We start from the raw sequence: 20,018 nt of genomic DNA, 5'->3' as shown, positions 1-20,018 counted from the left end.
GTTCCGTGTTCTACGTAGTGGTGGTGCGAGTTTTATGGCTCTCTCTCCCCTCATGACTTCACTGAATACCTCTGGTTCTTGACAGAATGACACACCCATCATGCCTGAAAAGATGGCCGACCACAGGGACACTTCTCTAACTTCGGAGGTCGCCTAATACGTTGGCACAGGTGTTATTATTCCCTACCAAGCTGCAATCATCACTAATGGAGCAGTGCCTCTCCCCACCTTTGTCTACTGCATTCACGCCCACTATGTCCGCACCTACGATCACCTCTTTTGTTGTCTGTGCAAAAGGTTGTGGAGGCACAGCTAGCACAGTCGCTCTCATGCCTCCCAGTTTCAACGCGTTCTGGATCCCGCCTGGGTTCACTGGATGCAATCCATGTACATGTCATTGATGGCTCAGGCAGCTCCTCCGGCACCTTTGCCACCGGTCTGGACCATTCTCATACCAACACCTCCAGCCCCATGACGTCCTTGGTGCCTCTGGGGTTTCCACCATTAATCAGCATAGCTCCGGCATCTACAGGTCCACTCCTGTGCTAATAGCACCTCTTACGCAGCATATGCATATGCGTCTATTGCCAATAACTACAACTACCTACCGTCCTTGGCTCCTTGCCGGCCTCATACACATGGCTTTCTCTCCCAGGTCTTTCCATCATACTTCCAGATCCACTCCAGACCTCAGTCCCTTATTCGTTCCGTATCTGTATTCCTTCCTGCTTCGTCGACAATACGATTATCCATCGGACTCCCCGACGAGCTCAGATGGCTTGTCTTTCGAGTTGACCGCTTTGGAGTTAGACACACAGCTTGGACCGGATAGGATTTTGGACCGGTTGGCTTTGGTCGTTCCCTCCTCGGGTCCAGATTTGGTCCTGCCCATCATCCATCCCATTTGTTGAGACTGAAATTAGGCTGTCCGTCTTCGCCTCTATTGGCAGAGTCATTGATATGGATGTTACTGAGGACAATCTTCATTGTCGATCATTTATGTACTATGATGTCATTTCAACAACGTCAAATAGACCATCTATGTAATCATCTCCGGGTGGCTGTAGTGGAAATCACCACAACTAGGCTCCTTGGTTATCTAGCCTTAGTGGATTAGGATTCTAATGTTCAAGAGTCAGCCAATGTCAGCCGTGGAGTGCATCCTCGCTCTTCAATTGCCCTATAATCTTAAACTCACACACATCTCCAGCTTGCCTGTAATGAAATGCCACTTACAGCATTGGAGCATGTCTCCTAATAATCCAAATTTTAAACATCTAAGCCAAACAATTAACAGCTCAGGCATGCCTATTTTAAGGCTTCCCCCAGGCTACCTCTTCCTTTTGTTCAAAGCCACAAGGTAATTCACAAGTCCAGTGGTGGTGATCGGTTCACCATGGGTACCAGCTTTCTTTTATAGCAGCTCCCATGGAGTGGATGCTCCATCCCAATGCCTTCACCCAGGTGTACCAACAGTTCGGCCTATTCACCACCAGACAGAATCATTAGCTCCATCCGTACATCTCCCCGGTCCTGGACTCTCTGGCTTGGGCGGTCAACGCTTTCAGCATCCCCTGCGCAGGCCTAAAAGTGTAGGCTTTTCTGCCACCTGTACTACTTACCAGGGTTCTGCAGAAGATAAAAAACACACCAAATCTTTCACTGGTTTTGATTACACTTTGGTGGCCGGCACAGAATTTATTCGTGGATCTTCGAGAGCATGCCAGTTGCGACCCTCTTGAACTCCCAGGGTGGCCACATCTACTGGTACATCCCCACAGTTGCCACACCCATCTGCAGTTGCCACACCCATCCCCAGACAAGTTTCTTCTGCAAGCTTGGTACATCTCCACCGGGCCCTAGATGCCAAGGGCTACTCAACATAGACCTTCGACACATACTCTGTATGTTGACAAGTGGTGTTACTACGTCTAAAGTGCCCACCCATCGCTTTGCTACCTCCCCGTGAAGTTTCAGATGTTCGTTACTAGCAGTGATGTGATTATATGTGACGTCGCCACTTCCGGCCACGTGGTAGCTGTTGGAGAGAGTATGCCAAACAACTGGTTGGTACAACAATTTCTGTAGCCAGGACCTCTCACAGTTCTGTCTTCCTAGTCAAAGAACAGCAGTAGAAGCATTAAGGTAGCAATGCAGGATAAGTATCCAAGTGTAAACAAAAACCATAGATGTTATGACGTTTTGTTTTATACCAGTATATTAGGCTTTAGACATGTTAGACTCATTTCCATATGTGCTGTATCCTTATGAAGCCAACTAGAATGTTTTTCCTGTTGAATTATATTGATGTATGTTTTGTTTTCCAGACTTCATCCGTTTGTGTTGTTTTACTCCAAGTTTGAGGACCTTGACTTATGTGTAGATGCAAGTGCTTATGGCGGTGATGCTCGTTTTATTAGGAGGTCATGTACGCCAAATGCTGAGGTAGGCACCATTGTCACATTTCATATTGATGGTTATGTACAGTTCTATACTTCTTTAGAGCATCTACTCAGTGGCAATATATTAGAGATGATCTGATGATGAAAAACTTGTTTTATAAAGGTTCATTGTTTGCCATATCAAGACTTAAGCAGAAATAATAAATACACCTCATGCTGACATTGTCAATCTTTGTGAGTTTTAATTAGTCTTAATGATTTGTTTCAGGTTCAGCATGTGATTGAGAAAGGTAACATTCAATTTATTGTCATCTCCAAGAAAGACATCCCAAAAGGAGGAGAAATTACTATTCCCTTTGATTACAACTATAAAGAGTGGTGAGTAGTATTTCCATACAGCCAAAGTTTTATTTTGTTGCTAATTCTTACAAGTGGTAGTGTTTTTGTATAATTTGAGGACACTCTTCCACTTAGTCTTTCCCAGCACATGGTGCATGCATGTATATATATATGAAGGACTCGGATCCAACAGGGACTCTAATCTGTGGCATATTCTCAGACCTGTAGCAGATTCTCGTTGTGACTTGATGTCATGTTTGCAATAATGTCTTATCCATGAATGAACAATCAGTTCAATTATTAATTGACGTCACAATCCTTGCCTGTGATGACGCCATGTAAATTTAACATCTATTACCGATAGACACAGCGATCAGTCGAAAACAATGGAGCAAGACCATAGAAAATAAAGGTTTTCTTATGGTGCATTCAAACCAGTATTGAAAGCCCCTAAGACCTGATATTTAAAAAATCCAAAATGTCATCGTGTAAAGGCTCTGAATCCCATGTGAGGAAGCATGAAAAGATTCAGCATGTTATAATTCCGACAAATGAGAGGATGGTGAAATGATAAAAATAATCCAGAAACATCACATCATTGAGAGTCTGCCGCTATATATAAGAATCTACACGATATTTTGCGCTATAGAAGTTATATTATTTGATAATCTGCCATAGATCTTAGTGTGTGCCAATATCTGCCCTATTTGTGGAATCTGCCATAGATCTGAGTCCTTTGTTCATTATTTTTATGTGTACAACCATTTAACCTATTTAGACTAATGTAATTGTCATATCTCCTTCCAGCTCATTTAGTGTGGAATGTACTTGTCAAAAAGTCACTTGTCCTGTCTCAAAGTTCGGGAAGAAGCTAAGGAATTCTCAAAACAAGTAAGTTTTTTTTGGTTGAAAGGAAAATGAACCCTGTTGTAACTATTGATTACATATATATATATATATATATATATATATATATAAATTAACAATAAATGTGATTTATGAGAGCAGGTAATTGCAAGAAAAAAACACCTGTCCTTGATGATTTTGGATCATTGTTACCATGCCAAGGTAAATATTTCTAGCTACCATTGCCTGATGTAATCATCTTCGTCACCACTGTTTCAGGGAATCCCAGCCGCGTGCTCCTGCACCCACACCAACACCTACTCCTGCCCCTGTGCCTCCGCCACCATCACCGGTCAAGGAGAAGAAGAGAACCAGGAGATTCAGTGCCCCAGAGAGAGAATCCACACGAACAAAGGTTAAACAAACTCCCAAGAGTCCTACAACACCTGTTGCTTCCCCTGTTAAGCCGCCACCTGAGAAGAAGGTGGTCCATCTTGTAGAAGTGAGTACTGGTGCTGTCATGTTTATGTACTTATTAATAAATTCAAAAACTAAAAGGCTGAGTCTGTTCAAGAGATGTGAAAATTGTCTACTAAGAGCATAGGATCTTGATTTAAGATGTAAGATCTGCTTTGGTGAATATTCTGTGATTTTCTTTTTCAAGGCAATGCCATCAGGGTATTCTGGAATATTTCCATGATTTTTAACATTTTATTAAAGAACATTCCTCTATGTATTATTTAGCATGAATCTTAAAGAGAAAAATAGGTTGATGTTCCTCAGTATGAATCAATCAGAAACTCTGGTTGAATCACTGAATGTTTTATCGTTTTAGTTTTCATTATAATGAAATGTACTGAACTTATTGCATTGTAGGAGCCATCACCAATCAAGAAAGAACCAGTTGAAGTGAAACCTGCTACTGTCGTAGCACCTGCTTCTGAGCAGATGATTGATCTCCAGGCTCAGCAACTGGAAACACAGCTGTCTTCTGAGTCAGAGCAGGAGGCAGCAGAAAGGTGTAAGAAGATGGTGAGGTTCAACAGCTGCTGACTGGCTGAAACATTACACTTTGTCAAATTATGATATATGGCATTACGTCATGCAAAACATGATGTGACATAGGATATCTACAGATAAAATGACTGTATATTCTATCATAAAAATCAACTAGTATAACACAGCCAAGTTTAAGATAATTTAGTATTCATAACTGGCATCTTTGTTCTAAGGTTTGTCCAATCTAAGAAATTGCTTCAAAATGGTGCCATTAAATCATGTTTTATATCCTGATGCCATAGAAGTACTTTGTCACCATTCATCTGGGCATTGTTTTGATTCACTGGCCCAAAGAACTAGAAAGCCTATAGGCATATAACAACAATGTCATGATACATCCTTTTATTTCACTATTTTATTGTCAACTTTGCTTTATCATTAACACTATAAATAATGATAATGTAACATTCTCTGTCTATGATGTGTGACATCTGATTGCCAAGTTTGAAATAGTTTATGTAACAATCCTTTGTACCTGGTTTCAGACTCGAGAAGAAAGAAAGATGGAGGCTATCATGAAAGCATTTGAGAAATTGGCCAAGAGGGAAGAAAGACGGAAAGAAGCACTAGCTCGACTTGAAACTACTAAAAAGCCAGATGTAAGGGTTTTCATATATTATTACAATTAAGTATAAGAAAGACGTTGATTGTAAATAGAGGCATACAGAGATTTGATATTTTCCAGTTTGGATGTGTATTGAGAAATGCTGTTTATAAGGAAGCGTCATTATGTGTAGAATAGGGAAGGTAAAGGAATTTGATACGAGGCCTAAAGTGTTTTTCTGAATGCATGCTGAAAATAATGCCTGAGTGAGATTATAGATTTTTGTTTGACAAGGGTGCTTGTTTTATGTGTCTTAATAACAAATGATAGGTTGGGGCATAGAACTTGGTAGGGTCAGAAGTAGACTAGATACAGTTTGAAGCAGAATACAAGATAGGGTTTGAAGCATCAACTACAATTGGGATGGGTGCCAAAAGCTGTTCCTTTTCAGGAAAATTGTTCCTGCAATGCTGGAGTTCCTTCTTTCCCTCCTTTGTGTCCTAGTTGCATGATGAACTGAATGCAGACCTAGTTAAGGAGGAACATTAATTAATTATATGTTACAGAAAGCTTTCTGATGAGCTGTATGTAGCATATTATGAAACATGGCTATAAGTTGTACATCATACATATGGTAGGGTCCGAAGCAGAAGACTGGGTTGGGTTGGAAGCAGAAGACTGGGTAGGGTTGGTAGCAGAAGACTGGGTAAGGCCGGAAGCAGAAGACTGGGTAGGGTTGGAAGCAGAAGACTGGGTAGGGTTGGAAGCAGAAGACTGGGTAAGGCCGGAAGCAGAAGACTGGGTTGGGTTGGAAGCAGAAGACTGGGTAGGGTTGGTAGCAGAAGACTAGGTAAGGCCGGAAGCAGAAGACTGGGTTGGGTTGGAAGCAGAAGACTGGGTAGGGTTGGAAGCAGAAGACTGGGTAGGGTTGGTAGCAGAAGACTAGGTAAGGCCGGAAGCAGAAGACTGGGTTGGGTTGGAAGCAGAAGACTGGGTAAGGTTGGAAGCAGAAGACTGGGTAGGGTTGGAAGCAGAAGACTGAGTAGGGTTGGAAGCAGAAGACTGGGTAGGGTTGGTAGCAGAAGACTGGGTAGGGTTGGTAGCATGAGACTAGATAAGGTTGGAAGCAGAAGACTGGGTAGGGTTGGAAGCAGAAGACTGGGTAGGGTTGGTAGCAGAAGACTGGGTAGGGTTGGTAGTAGAAGACTAGGTAAGGCCGGAAGCAGAAGACTGGGTAGGGTTGGAAGCAGAAGACTGAGTAGGGTTGGTAGCAGAAGACTAGATAAGGTTAATCTTTCCCTCCTTTGTGTCCGAGTTGCATGATGAAATGAATGCAGACCTAGTTAAGGAGGAACATTAATTCATTACATGTTACAGAGAGCTTGTGATGAGCTGGATGTAACATATTATGAAACATGGATATAAGTTGTACATCATACATATGGTAGGGTCCGAAGCAGAAGACTAGGTAAGGTTGGAAGCAGAAGACTGGGTAGGGTTGGAAGCAGAAGACTGGGTAGGATTGGAAACGGAAGACTGGGTTGGGTTGGAAGCAGAAGACCCAAGTTGTGTCAAGAGCTGACAAGGGTTTTGTTGGGTTTCTAATGACTCTTCCCACCGTCAACAAAGCAGCATTAACCCAATTCACTCACTTCTCTCTCCCACTATAAGCAGCTGTTTAATCTTTCCCTCCTTTGTGTCCGAGTTGCATGATGAAATGAATGCAGACCTAGTTAAGGAGGAACATTAATTCATTACATGTTACAGAGAGCTTTGTGATGAGCTGGATGTAACATATTATGAAACATGACAATATGTAGTATACATTATATGTATGTGATCTGTTCATGTAGCCTTGGGGGTCATGGATGGGTTAAAATCCTGGTTTGCCCACATCTATGTTTCTCGGTTTGTCAGCACCATACTCATACTCATGGATTACACATCTGAGACCTGCATTAGGTCAGACTTTCCTCCCGCATTAAGCTGACATGCCATGATATAACTGGAATACTGTTCAAAGCGATGTTAACCCAACTCACTGACTTACTCAAGTAACTTAGTTGATAGGGACCTGCAGGCTTGTAGATATTCAGTTGATTACATGCATGTTACATTTCAGGTAGAGGAAGTTCCTCCCCCACTGCCACCGCCTCCAGTGAAGGAGGAGCCTGAAGAAAAGCCCAAACCTGAATCCCCAACTAAAGCAACCCCAACAAAAGGGTGAGGCATCATTGAAACATAGATCAGATTCATGATGTTGATTAGTATAATTAGTAAAGCACATCATAGGTCAACACGTCCATTTAATATTGATCTTGCTTAGTTTCCAGAAAAATATATTTCAAGTACTCTTTGTTATCTTAGATTGATAAAATATGGTACCAAGGTGAAGGCATTAAACTCTTTATGGATTCACTATCAGAAACCACACTGATATCTTGTATTGTTGCCAGGTTAAAGTTAAAAATCTTTTTGCAAGCAAATTATGTGATGTGATTTTGATCAGATGGTCAATGTGTTTGGCAACCTGGTGTTGGTGATCTGACACCCCTACTTCAATAATGGTATGATCCAGTTGTCCAGCAGTATCTTTCCTGTGTGTGAATAGACTCTCCCATTGAGCATGTGGTTTGTGTGCTGGCTCATCTCAAACCATTCATTGTGTTGCACAATGTGCCTAAGTTTTTCATCTCATTTCAGCTTGAGATTGTATTTGTGGGTTCATTTGTCAGATGAAGAGCCATTTTTCTAGAAAATGTTTGACAAAAACTGTGTGGTTGCCTGGTCTCAGGTGCAAGTAGATAGTTCCGAAGGGGAGTTTGAGGGCTTCTGCGAAGCTGATATTATCAAGGCACTGTCAAATCTAGTGCTGAAAAAACGTGAGAGAAGGCACATCAAGCATGTGGCCGCTCTTAGAAGGTGACTCAGTTTTGTTTTAATTGTATAAGATTCCCGCCAAAGCAATATGTGAAAAAATTACAAATATATTAACATAAGCTTTCATTGTTTCAGGAAAAAGAACAAGAAACATGCCAGGAGGTAGGTCTACCTTTGATTTTCCTCATAGCTGTTTCACACCAATATCACAAAGTGATACTATATGAATATGTGGCCTCTTAAACTACAAGCCTATACTATCACACCAGTAATGTGTTTGGACACATACTGTATATCTGTAATTTTTTGTTTTTCTCAGAAGAAGTAGGGTCAACAGTGCAGCGGCTATCATGGAGATTGTGTCCGCTGATGAAAACAGCAACACAGGATCAACCCCAGGTACCCCTGTGCAGACTCCCACATCGGCAGACATCGTCAGTCCCAATGCAGCAGGCTTCAAGTTCCACAAAACTAAAAAGGTATTGATTATGAAGATTCCATTTTCTTGTCATTAGACTTAACATGCTTAACTGAAGTGTTTATTCAGTCGGTTTTAGGAAAATAGTTCCTGCAATGCCTGAGTTTCTTCTTTCCCTCCTTTGTGTCCGAGTTGCATGATGAACTGAATGCAGACCTAGTTAAGGAGGAACATTAATTTATTATTTGTGTTACAGAGAGCTTATGATTAGCTGTATGTAGCATATTATGAAACATGGATATAAGTTGTACATCATGCATATGGTAGGGTCCTAAGCAGAAGACTGGTTAGGATTGGAAGAAGAAGACTGGGTTAAAGTTATACACTATACATATGTGTTCCAGTGGTCTAGCAGGTAGGGACCTGCAGGGTTGTAGATTGGAAGCAGAAGACTAGACTAAGTAGGGTCTGAAGCAGAAGACTGGGTAGGGCTGGAAGCAGAAGACTGGGTAGGGTTCACAGCAGGTGAATGAGTAGGATTGATAGCAGAAGACTGGGTAGGGTTGGAAGCAGAAGACTGGGTAGGGTTGGAAGCAGAAGGCAGGGTAGGGTTGGAAGCAGAAGACTGGGTAGGGTTCACAGCAGGTGAACGAGTAGGATTGATAGCAGAAGACTGGGTAGGATTCATAGCAGAAGACTGGGTAGGGTTGGTAGCAGAAGGCAGGATAGGGCTGGAAGCAGAAGGCAGGGTAGGGTTGGAAACAGATGACTGGGTAGGGTTGGAAGCAGAAGACTGGGTGGGTTGGAAGCAGAAGACTGGGCATATCTGTCCCCCATCCATTTTCTGTTGCCGGAGCAGAACTCGAAAACTGTTGAATATTACTTCATGAAACTTGCCATGCAGAGCTGTAGATAGGCTGCGTATTTGTGTAAAATATGCATTGAATAAACTGAAATACACAGCCATATCAGATCACTAGCATATCAAGTACGCAACAAAAACTATAAAAATACTATTGAAATATGACTAATGAGTATATCACAACTGTTGGACGAAACTAATACTTATCTGCAGATCGCAAAATTCCCAACAAATTTACCAACAGTAACATTCAGTGAAACATGTGTAAACTACTATTCATTTGGTATTAAATGATTTATAGGGATTGTAACAGGTTTTCAAGTTTGAATATCAAAATGTAAAGTAACATGGATAACAAAAATATTGAAAACCCACTTAAAATTGTGAATGTCCAATAAAAACCAATCCCAAATAACCAAAAGCTCATCTAGAGCTCTGATACAGATCAGTCTGGTGGTGAACTGGTGCCTTTTGATTATTTGGGATATTGAAAAATACTTAAAGGCATTGTTTCTTTCATCACTGAACTGAAGGTATCCAGTGGCAATGAGCCAAAAGTGGGGTATTGGTAGCCAAACTCTGTATTGCACCAGAGCAGGGGAATATTATGTTTTCCATGTGAAATATTCCAGAGATTTTCTTTCCAGCACTTGTTTAATGAGTGGATGAGTGAGAGGAGTACAGACATAAAGCCAGCAGTGCCAGCAGGAGTGGGGAAGACAGAGCCCTTGGAAGTGAGTGTAGACGAGACCATGTTTGTCACTTGCTTACCAAGTCCCCGCAATGCCATGGAGCACATACCTCGTCGCAACAGCCAGAGTGCCGGCTCTGCTGCTCCGCCAGCTGTCATACCTCAGCCCAAGAACAGCAGTGAACACAGTATTGGGTCTGCCAAGAAGGTATGCAGATTTTCTTTATTTTGTGCAAAAATCTTTTGTTTCTAGTCAAAGTTGCAATGTCTGTGGTCAAAGAAGTATGTGCACATTCTTAAGATACTTTGAATTGGGTTTGATGTGCTTGCTATGCATAAAATATTCTAGTTCAGTGCAAGCCTTTCTGAATTCAGATCATATTTGAACATTTATACCATTCTGTCCCATATTACTCAACATGTGCTTCCTTCTATCTATTATCAGTGTTGAATCTTTGTTCTCCAGCGTTGGTTACGACAGGCAATGTTTGAAACTGGTCCCCCATCTAGTGACAGTGGCAGTGCATCACCTGTACACGGGAGTGCAAGCCCCAACCCAACGGTGTGTCTGCCAAGTCCTGGCGGATCACCACCGGCAGGTAAGTTTGTTTCTTTACATTTCATGTTGGACAATCCTGCAAGATTCCACATCTTTTCAGTTTAAATGTGTTCCTTTTCACAAGATCCTGGGATGTAGTTTCATGTCACATTTTCAATTGATTCTGTGAACATTTCATTATTAGTACAAGTAACATTCTTTTTCTCATTTCCTGTGTTCATATATTCCTGGTTCTAGCCTTTGTAAAGGAAGGAGAAAGTGACCTTCAAAGAAATCTGATGATTTGGTGTAAAAAGATCAGTGTGCATGTAACATTTTCAAGTACAGACAAGATTGAAATTTATAACTGTATGTAAATTGTAGATTTTGTGACTCCACTGAAGAAGCGTCGTCTAGCACGGGAGTCCATGTCACAGGAGCAGCCTCTGACTCCCACTCCGTCCACTCCCTCTCCATCAGTCCTGCAGCCAGGCGCTGGTGGGGAGCTGGGATTGACCGCAGTACCAGGCTCCCCCCAGGCCGAGCTGGAGGAAATGCAGAACAAGAACGGCATCAAGCCTCTGCTGCCACACACACCTGTCACTCCTGAGGACAAGAATGATCAGGTAAGTTTACCAAATCCGGCTTGTTATTTACTAATTTGACAAATGGTCAATAGTCGGAATGTAAAGTTGTTAAAGCAACTGATGGTTTTGATTAGTGGCCTTTTTTGTGAGACACTAACTCACAGCTGTCATTACTGCATCTGTCTGCTGGTGGTACTTACAACATTTGAAGACAGTTCAGTTTCCTTGAAACAAATGGCTTTAGATTTATTTTTTTCAACTTTGGATAGGACTGACTATCGTCATGCTGAAACAAATTCTTATCCGTCCATCCGCTTCTCAAAGGGTCCAATTTTATCAATAACTATAAGTTTGAGAAATGAAATTTTACACACTATTACTGGTTATGATCTTCAATGAGTTCGAAAAATTTGTGTCTTAAATTCATTTTTTATGGCCCTTGCTCCATGCAACAAAGTGCTTAGTGCCTGCAATGGTTGCATGCCTTTCTAAGAGATACTTGTCAAGACTGCGAACATTGGTCCCGTAAATATTTTTCCGGAGTTACTTCCCATGATACATGTTTTTAGATTGTGAGTACACTGTTACGATCCTTGATCCATTTTAATGTACAAAGTGCATATTTTCTGCCATGGGGGACAAGTTTTTTTTCTCCAAATTTAGGGAACAGTTTCCATACTCATAGAAGAGGCGCAGTGCAGATTTTGAGTTTGATATGTGTCTTCTGAAAATGTTTCTCATTTTGTGAACTTAAAACAAAATTACTTCAACATTTGTGCGACCTAGAACATGAAAACTACGTCATGGGTCCTTTTCCGATTGGGGGTACAGTTTCTTTACCAATAGGAGAGGTGCAGTGTGAAGTTTGTTTTCAATATTTGGATTTTTTTTAAGAAAAAAAAATACAGCTATTTTCCATGTAGAATGTTTTTACTGAAACATTTGTGTGAAAACTAGAAAACTGCTTCATAGATGATCTTTTCAAATTTAGAGAACTGTTTACATCCTAATAGAAGAGGTGCAATGTAAAGTTTATTTATCATGTGCATATTTTGTGATTTAAAAAAAAAAAAAAAAATTAAATATTTTTTTTCATGTTTTGAACTTAGAATATTTTTTGGCTTCAACATTTGTGCGACATGTAACTTGAAAACTACTTCGTGGATTCTTTTCCAATTGGGGCTACAGTTTCTACATCAATAGGAGAGGCGCTGTGCAAAGTTTGAATTTGATAAGGAGATTTTCTGACAAAGATGGGTTTTTTCATGTTTTCAACTTAGAAGTATGTTGGAGTCGAAGTTTGGGTTTTAGTGAGCCTGGTCTCTTTTTGTCTTGTTTGTGGTTTATATTCACTACTATATGAACAAACAAAACGCTGATGTGCCCCATGGCGGCTGATAGTGATAACACTGTTTTCTTGTTTTTTTATTAGACCCTGCACTTAACGGTTCATGATTTCATTGTTTAGCATGTTATTAGGAATAAGTTGAAACATTTTCCTATTCTTCCTTTCAGATGTGTGGACCGCCATCAAAGCGTCAGAGGAGAGAAAGTAGCCAAAGGGATTCTACAGACATTGATAGTGATGCTTCGGAGTCTTTACTGCCACCCCCATCAGCTTGTCCAGGGTCTGAAAGTAGAAACAGTACCGAAGAAATGGCCGAAAGTAGCATTTTGTTTTCAGAGAAAGACACGTCCTGGTCAGAAGCTGCAGACAGTAGTATGGATGTAGAGGAACGAGTGACTCGGACAGATGAGGTTGTGGACTTGGTCAAAAAGACTGATCTTCCTACGGGAGAGGCAGATGCTCGGGAAGTGATGGAAGTGTGTGCAGAAGAGCAATCTGACAAACAAGACCAGCAGATGGAAATAGATTCGGGGAGTGGCCTGTTATCGCAAGAAACCTCAAATGAGGAGAATTTGAAAGAGCAGCAGACGTGTGATTCTCAGCAAAGTGAATGTTTAAGCAAGAGCAATTTGGTCACTGAAGCAGGGAAGGATTCTCCCAATGTAGAACATGGTTTGTGCTCTAAGGATGTTGCAACAGAACCTTCAGGGGAGGTTTCTGGAAGCTTAGGTTTCGAGGTGTCAGAAATTGACTCAAAATCTGTTGGGTCACCAGAACATTTGGAAGGGGAAGTTGATTCTCCAGCCAAAGCTGAGGCAAGGACTAGTGAAAGTGCTGAGAAAGCCTCATCCTCTGCAGAAAAAGACTGCTTTGTATCAGATTCTCATGAAATCGTCTGTGATTCGGCATCAAGAATAGATGCAGGTGCTGCTGTGAGTGAAAATGACACTGATGAGCCTCGGTTGCCGCCTCCTCCTGAGGAAGGTATGTGCTGTGTGTCTAGCACTGAGGAAAACAAGAGTGAGATTGTTCCTCTGACACCAGCTACTCCACCAGATGGAGATCAGATAGCTGTGGCAGCTCCAGACTCTCAATCGGGGCCTAGTGAAGCAGCTGTAGGGTACTCTAATCATGTAACTGATAAAGACAATGCCATGTCTTATGACGACATGGCGACTGTTTCATCAACAAGTGTTGTAGATCCACACTGTTCGCCTGCCCCATTCATGTCACAAGGTGTGTGTAATGACTCTCATTATGTTGGTGAAGGGGAAGCAGGGTGTGTGAACCCTCCCCTTCCACCTGGTCCCCCTCCACCGCCTCCCGACTGCTTGGAGGTTCAGCCACCACTGCCACCCTCGCCCCCTCCCCCACCACCAGAGCCGCCAACAAAGAAAAAGGTAGGGCTGCTTTATGTCCAAGGGTTTCAGGTGTATATTGAACAAAATAAGTGAAGGATCATGACTATTTAGGGGGATACTTTATGAAGTGAAGATTGAGCACACAATTTCACAAAAAATCCCACAAATATTCATGATTCCTAATTTATTTCATTCAGTACAGAAAAATTCAAATAATGAGAAAAAATGTCTCGGATATTAAAATCATAGGACATGCTTGGTTTTTAACAATTCACAATTTTCTTACAACACAGATTCAGGATTTCTGATAAGGAAGCTATTGTAACCTTGTACATTGATCACCTTGATCATAACATAAATAATAGTAAATCCTAATTCAACTTTTGCAAGCTTTCCAAGCAGTTAGAGATTGTTTTGCCTTCTAGGTTAGTCTTCTAGAATATCGCAAGAGGTTGAAAGAGAAGGTGAAAGAGCCCTCATGTGGCAGTTCAACTCCCCCGCCCCCGCCTCCACCCCCAAGGTCTCACCACCATGGAGCGAGAAGGAAATCATCACGGTCGTCATCCACACCTCATGTTCCCACACTTGCTCCACTTCCACTGTTTGAATCAACTAGCCCAACTGGCAAGAAAGGTAGGAATGGGACAATATTTTGAATGCTATTTTTAAAGATTTCTGAATTTACAAAAACAGTTTATAGATCACAAACAAGAACATATTTGCTTTGGATTGAAAAGTTGCCATGTTCATGTTTTAAGGTAATTGCTTTTGAATGACTTGCAATCCTGACTCAATGTTTTATTATTTCTCCACGAAACACAGATAAAAAGAAAGAACGAGAAGTGCGGAAGCCAATGAGTCTGACAGAACGACTTCGTCAGGAATTTGGGCTGGATGACACAGAAGAGGAACAGCCAGCCAATAAGTCAAGTAGGTTTTCAGTTTGTCCTCCAATTTTAGTGTTACTGCTTGATTGATGTAGCAACACGTGTGACAGGTGCTGTGCTTTGACCAATTTGACATTGTGATAATGTTGCATTTGTTGGCTAATATACACCATTTTGCATATCATACATCATTTCACTGTAGTATCATGTTTTGTGAATATGTACCTGTTCTGGTAGAGATTAGATACGAGTTAACTTTAAATTAAATCATTCAAGCATGAATAGCATCATAACTTTTTATTGTAGTTATGTAGAGGATACAGCTCAGCATGTGAAATTGTTGCTTTTCATATTTCAAGGTCATCTTTCATTACACATAATCACATAATACCCTGTTGTAGATACTGAGAGGGAGTCCTCAGATACCCCTCCTCCACCACCACCTCCCCCACCTGTGGGAGTAATGCCCCCCTTAACTCAAAGGGGGTCAGTTGAGGGTGAGTGTCAAAGCGGATCGGCTAAGATGTGCCGCTCTCTGCTTTGCATGCTGCAACCTCTCTAGCTAGATCTTTCATCTTTTCCTTGACTTGACACCACATCTGATCAGTTGATGTGGCAGCTGGCAATATTGTTGTAGTATGAAGTAATCCAACTTTCTGTAGTCATGTAGAAAGCTTTTCTCAATTTCAGCACTCTATAGTTCTCATAACAATTAAGTATTTTTTCTTTTTCTACAAATTTCTTTCTGGATTTTTTCAATTAAACTTCAGTATTTTGGGTACAGAATTATCAACAATTTTAGAAGCACTAATGCCACTTACCAACATCTTTATTTGTCGCGGATAATCTCATAACTTGCAATGTTACTCTTCCCAGTCTTTCACACGTTTAATATGTTTAATTGTTGGTTAAATGTTGAAGAAAGTAAAATAAATGATGGAATAGTGGCATTTAAACTTTAGTTTGAATATTCAGACATGCACTAAATTTCAGGTGAAGATGGTCAGCACAGTCCTGATGTTCCACCCCCTCCCCCTTCTGAACCCCACCCAAGTCAGCTGAAGTCCCGCCCGGTTCTGCTGCCTCATCCTACGGGCCCAAATGGTGGACACATCCCCTCTCTTATGTCTCTGTCGACCTTCCCAACCAGGCCTGTGCAGACTGGACCACCAGCAAGGGTTGTCTCCCCTGTTCCAGGGACCAATGGGCCAGCCCATCCAGCTCATAGGAACTATCAAAGTAAGTCACTGGACTCACTACTGATCTGGCTTTGTACACCAGAATATTTACTGAATTTGTCGTGATTGTTAAACATAAATGCATGAAGAATATTATCAGATGAGAATGACAATTGTTCCTTAATGCAATAACTCACGTTAAAGCTTAAAGAAAGTTGTTAATATGTTTTGCAATTTGTATTTCAGTGTTAAATGGTACTCCACCCTTGGGTCAACCTGCACCAGTTCCAGCTCCTGTGCTGCCATCAGTGACCCAGCAGGTCCCAACCTCTGTTCCACCACCCCCTGCTGGCTACCATCAACCAATCTCATCAGCCAGTAAACCCTACCTGGCACCTGCCACCAACCTCGTTGTGTCGCCGGCTGCCTTCTCGGGCACCTCGAAGAGTTCAGGGTACACTGCTGCACCCCAGACCCAGCCTCCACCAACTCCACCTGGCCAGCAACAATCAGTGCAATATGTTGCTCAAGTTCAGGCCAAGCCACAAAATCCCATTGGACAGAAATTTGAGTACAATCATGGCCTGCATGTCAAGCCTGTGCACTCCCCTCCACCATCATGGAACATGGCATCAAGTTCACATCCAAAGCCTCCTCCTTTCCCTGCACACATTCAGCAGACAACTAACAACAAAGACAAAGGCTACCGTAGTCCAGTTTCCAGCTACCCCAGCTCCTCAAACCACTACTGATGCTACTGATAGCAATCTGTTCTACAGACAAATGTGATGTGATCTTGATATAGGGCAATGTGCTTGTGAGCGTATTTTGTGGTGGTTCTGTGTTCGCTGGTGCTACTAGAACTGTCAGGACAGAAGCAGGGGTTGTGGACAACAAGCTGTGTAAATTGGTGTACATAACTCATTGCTACATGCACAACATACATGTACATACATACATCTGTCATACACACATTTACCCACACAGCCATCTCTAGCAAACATACATACTGTATATATGTTCATGTCATGCATTTCATCTAGTGTTGTACATTTTGGCTTCATTTGTCAGTTGGCTCACTTGTGTAGTTCAGTATATTTTGTGTAAAGACTTTTTATATTGTGAAAGGATCACTAGGTGAAATTAGATTCTTGTACAGAGTATATTTTCTGCTGTTTGGCAGTTTCTGCCACCACAGTTGTGCCATGCTTCCCCGGCCGGCCGACCGACTCGGACTCCTGGCGTCCCTGTGCTGCTGCTGCTTTTGTCTGTCTTACCACTTGGTGGTAGTAGGACCAATTTGTTAAGTTTCATGTTACATCCTTTTCAAGACTGCCACCATGTTACATGTTTAATTGTTTTTCCACAGACGCATTTATGATCAGAAATGTTGGAGAAATCATGATGCCACTTCTTCCAAGAAGATTTTGTTGGTCTGATGTTGAAATGTTGCATTTTGTGAGCATTGGAATCATGAAATGATAATCCTCATATCACAAGGAAATAAATCTCAACACTACAGCATTTGTGCTGATACATTAAACAGCAAGCATTTCACATTTTGTTTATGCTAAGGCACTTGTTTCATGTTATTGTTTTTGAAAACCTAAGAATTTTTTGTATTGAAAACAGTTGGATAATAGTGTGATTATGATCCGAAAAAAGTCATTATTTAGGTGAATGTAATATATGTTGAAATGTCTTCTCATAAAGTGCAATATTGAGATCGATTGCATTATCATAGCAACAGAAGCAAGAATGAGATTGTCTAACTGGAAAAGAATCCTTTCATTCTCACGATGTTTAAGGTCTTAAAAATGTCTCTTGATTTAGGCATCCTTTTACTGACTGCCCACGTTTTGGCATGTTTCAAACTGAAATGCATCTTGTTTGAGCCTGAGTAAGTTTGTTACTTACAGCAAAATCTGAATTTCTCATGTTTCTGAAGCATTCTTCATCTAAAACACAATGCACAACACTTGTGTATCCTTCTACAGAATTATTCACCAAAGGTTTAAGAATTTCATTTGCATATATCCTTATGCAGGTACCTTGAATCAGGTATGTGTGTTAGGGAAGCCAAAAATTGTTAAGATTGAATAAGAGCTGTGGAAAATCTCTCCTTAGTTGTTAAAGCAATGCTGCCAATGTTAGTGCTGCTATGAATGTTGCATGTCGCCAGTAGCCACCGCCACGATGTAGTGTATGTGCCGGAGTCCGGTCACGGCCACAGTGGGTCAGAGCAGAGGTCACAAATCGTGGTTGCTTCTAACATGTCTAGTGCTGTCATATTTAAGAATTCCTCGGGCTGCTCTACTTATTTCTGGTTTTTGTAACCAGATTTCAATGTTAAGTTTAGTACCGATTGAAGTGTATAGCATGTACAAGTATTACTTGTGCAGTTTGCTGCAGATGTAAACAAAATAAAATTAAAAGAATGCCAACAAGTTAATAAGACTCTTCTTATTTTTTAGCTCACCTGACTGAAAGTCAAGTGGTCTTATATGGCTGTAGGATGTTTTCAGGCAACACCCACGTAGATATTGAATATTTAGGAGCATTTCAGATTAGATATTCTTTCCTACATTCATTGGTTGGAATACAATAAAAATTCATCAAACTTTTTTGTTAACAGGTATGTGTTTTGTTTGTACTGTGCACTGATGCAGATATGGTTTAATCTTTATATCATTAACTTTTGTCAAATGTCTGGTTAACAACTGAATTGGCCATATGTTGATTGTGTCATGCTAGTAGTAGTTTTCATTCTATTGATTAAAAAATAGGGGAATAAGCTCAGATCTGCATACCAAATTGTTTTCACAAGAAAAATCTGAAACATTTCTGCAAAATTCCGCCTGTTTTCAAGGTGTAAACACCTATTTGCTTAAGCAAAATTGATTCTGTGCTCCCGATATACCTTGGTTATTACAAAAATGTTGTTCCATAATTGCTTTAAAATTGTTGCAGCTTACATTTGGAGCCAGATCTTGCAGCAATAGAACAGAAAGCATGATTGTGGTGTGCTATTTCCCTTTCTCACGAGATTCCAGACAATGCTTAAACTAGACAACTCACAAATGACAAGCCAAGATAGCTATGTCTGTCTCACACTTAACTCATGTTGCAGTGAGCTCTATTAATATCCTTTAGAACCAAAATAACATCGTCTTTTGATACTTGTCAGTGCAAACACTTCCTGTAGTTAATAGGGTGAATCGGATCGAAGAAACGGGTCATAAGCAAGAATTAGATGACATATAGTAGATATATGTGATAACTGTCTATCAGGTTATGTTTTTTTCATTTTCTAAAACTTTAAAAAAAAATGTGTTCTCGGTGACAGGCTTGACAGCTCAAATATATCAGCTACCATTTTCACCAATCTATTATTTCAGCTGTTCCTGGTGCAGTCAACCAATGAACTTATCAATCTGCACAAAATAGTCCTCTTTCTGTTATTAATAGGATCCATGGTAGTGGTTGAGCATCTAAGTCCGGGGTTTGATCCCCAGCCGTGTCATACCAAAAGACGGTACTTCTTGTTACCCTGTCTGGCGCTCGGCATTAAGGGGCTAAAATAAGAACTGGTTGGCTCGGAGTCGGTACACTGACTGGAGAATTCATGTTAAACTGCGCCATGGCACCTCAGTGAGATAGCACTATAAATCGGCATCAGTCTGGACTAGCAATCGGTGGATTGTCAGATGGAAGCAGGGGCGGTCGGGTAGCCCAGTGGTTAAATCGTTCGCTTGTCACGCCAAAGACCCGGTTCGATTCCCAACATGGTAACAATGTGTGAAGCCCATTTCTGGTGTCCCCAGTTGTGATATTGATGGAATAGTGGTAAAAGCGGCGTAACAACAAACTCAATCACTCAGTTTATGGGTGGAAGTGTAATGGTATGGATGGCATCGCAACTCAGTGGAGAACACAACTCATCATTGTTGATGGCAATTTGAATGGCGCACGCTACCGGGGCATCGTTCTACCCGTTGTGCAAATGGAGGGACGTAACGTCACGTTGCAGCAGGATAATGCCCACCCCAACGTTGCGCGTGTTATAAGAGACTTTTTG

At 41.2% G+C, this 20,018-nt stretch overlaps 1 protein-coding gene across 2 annotated transcripts in view; it reads left to right on the top strand.

The window, feature by feature from the left end:
* LOC124134370 (inactive histone-lysine N-methyltransferase 2E-like) overlaps positions 1-18,392 on the top strand; it is a 30,635-nt gene extending 12,243 nt beyond the window's left edge. Inside the window, exons 12-29 of one of the 2 annotated variants that reach the window (XM_046499145.2) lie at positions 2,328-2,445; positions 2,671-2,780; positions 3,549-3,632; positions 3,867-4,089; positions 4,464-4,619; positions 5,132-5,245; positions 7,313-7,413; positions 8,206-8,232; positions 8,390-8,549; positions 9,998-10,249; positions 10,508-10,640; positions 10,964-11,205; positions 12,682-13,914; positions 14,301-14,508; positions 14,698-14,805; positions 15,164-15,259; positions 15,756-16,001; positions 16,187-18,392. In XM_046499145.2, coding sequence (XP_046355101.2) covers positions 2,328-2,445; positions 2,671-2,780; positions 3,549-3,632; positions 3,867-4,089; positions 4,464-4,619; positions 5,132-5,245; positions 7,313-7,413; positions 8,206-8,232; positions 8,390-8,549; positions 9,998-10,249; positions 10,508-10,640; positions 10,964-11,205; positions 12,682-13,914; positions 14,301-14,508; positions 14,698-14,805; positions 15,164-15,259; positions 15,756-16,001; positions 16,187-16,692 — 4,117 coding nt within the window. In that variant the 3' untranslated portion in view covers positions 16,693-18,392. The remainder of the gene's footprint in view (positions 1-2,327; positions 2,446-2,670; positions 2,781-3,548; positions 3,633-3,866; positions 4,090-4,463; positions 4,620-5,131; positions 5,246-7,312; positions 7,414-8,205; positions 8,233-8,389; positions 8,550-9,997; positions 10,250-10,507; positions 10,641-10,963; positions 11,206-12,681; positions 13,915-14,300; positions 14,509-14,697; positions 14,806-15,163; positions 15,260-15,755; positions 16,002-16,186) is intronic. The other variant, XM_046499154.2, reaches the window with a different exon arrangement.
* The last annotated feature ends 1,626 nt before the right edge of the window (positions 18,393-20,018 follow it).

This window comes from Haliotis rufescens, unplaced genomic scaffold (genome assembly GCF_023055435.1).
Source record: "Haliotis rufescens isolate VD_foot unplaced genomic scaffold, xgHalRufe1.0.p SCAF_16, whole genome shotgun sequence".
Lineage (NCBI taxonomy): Eukaryota > Metazoa > Mollusca > Gastropoda > Lepetellida > Haliotidae > Haliotis > Haliotis rufescens.
Note: the sequence above shows the minus strand (reverse complement) of the source record. Positions and strands in the feature narration are given on the sequence as shown.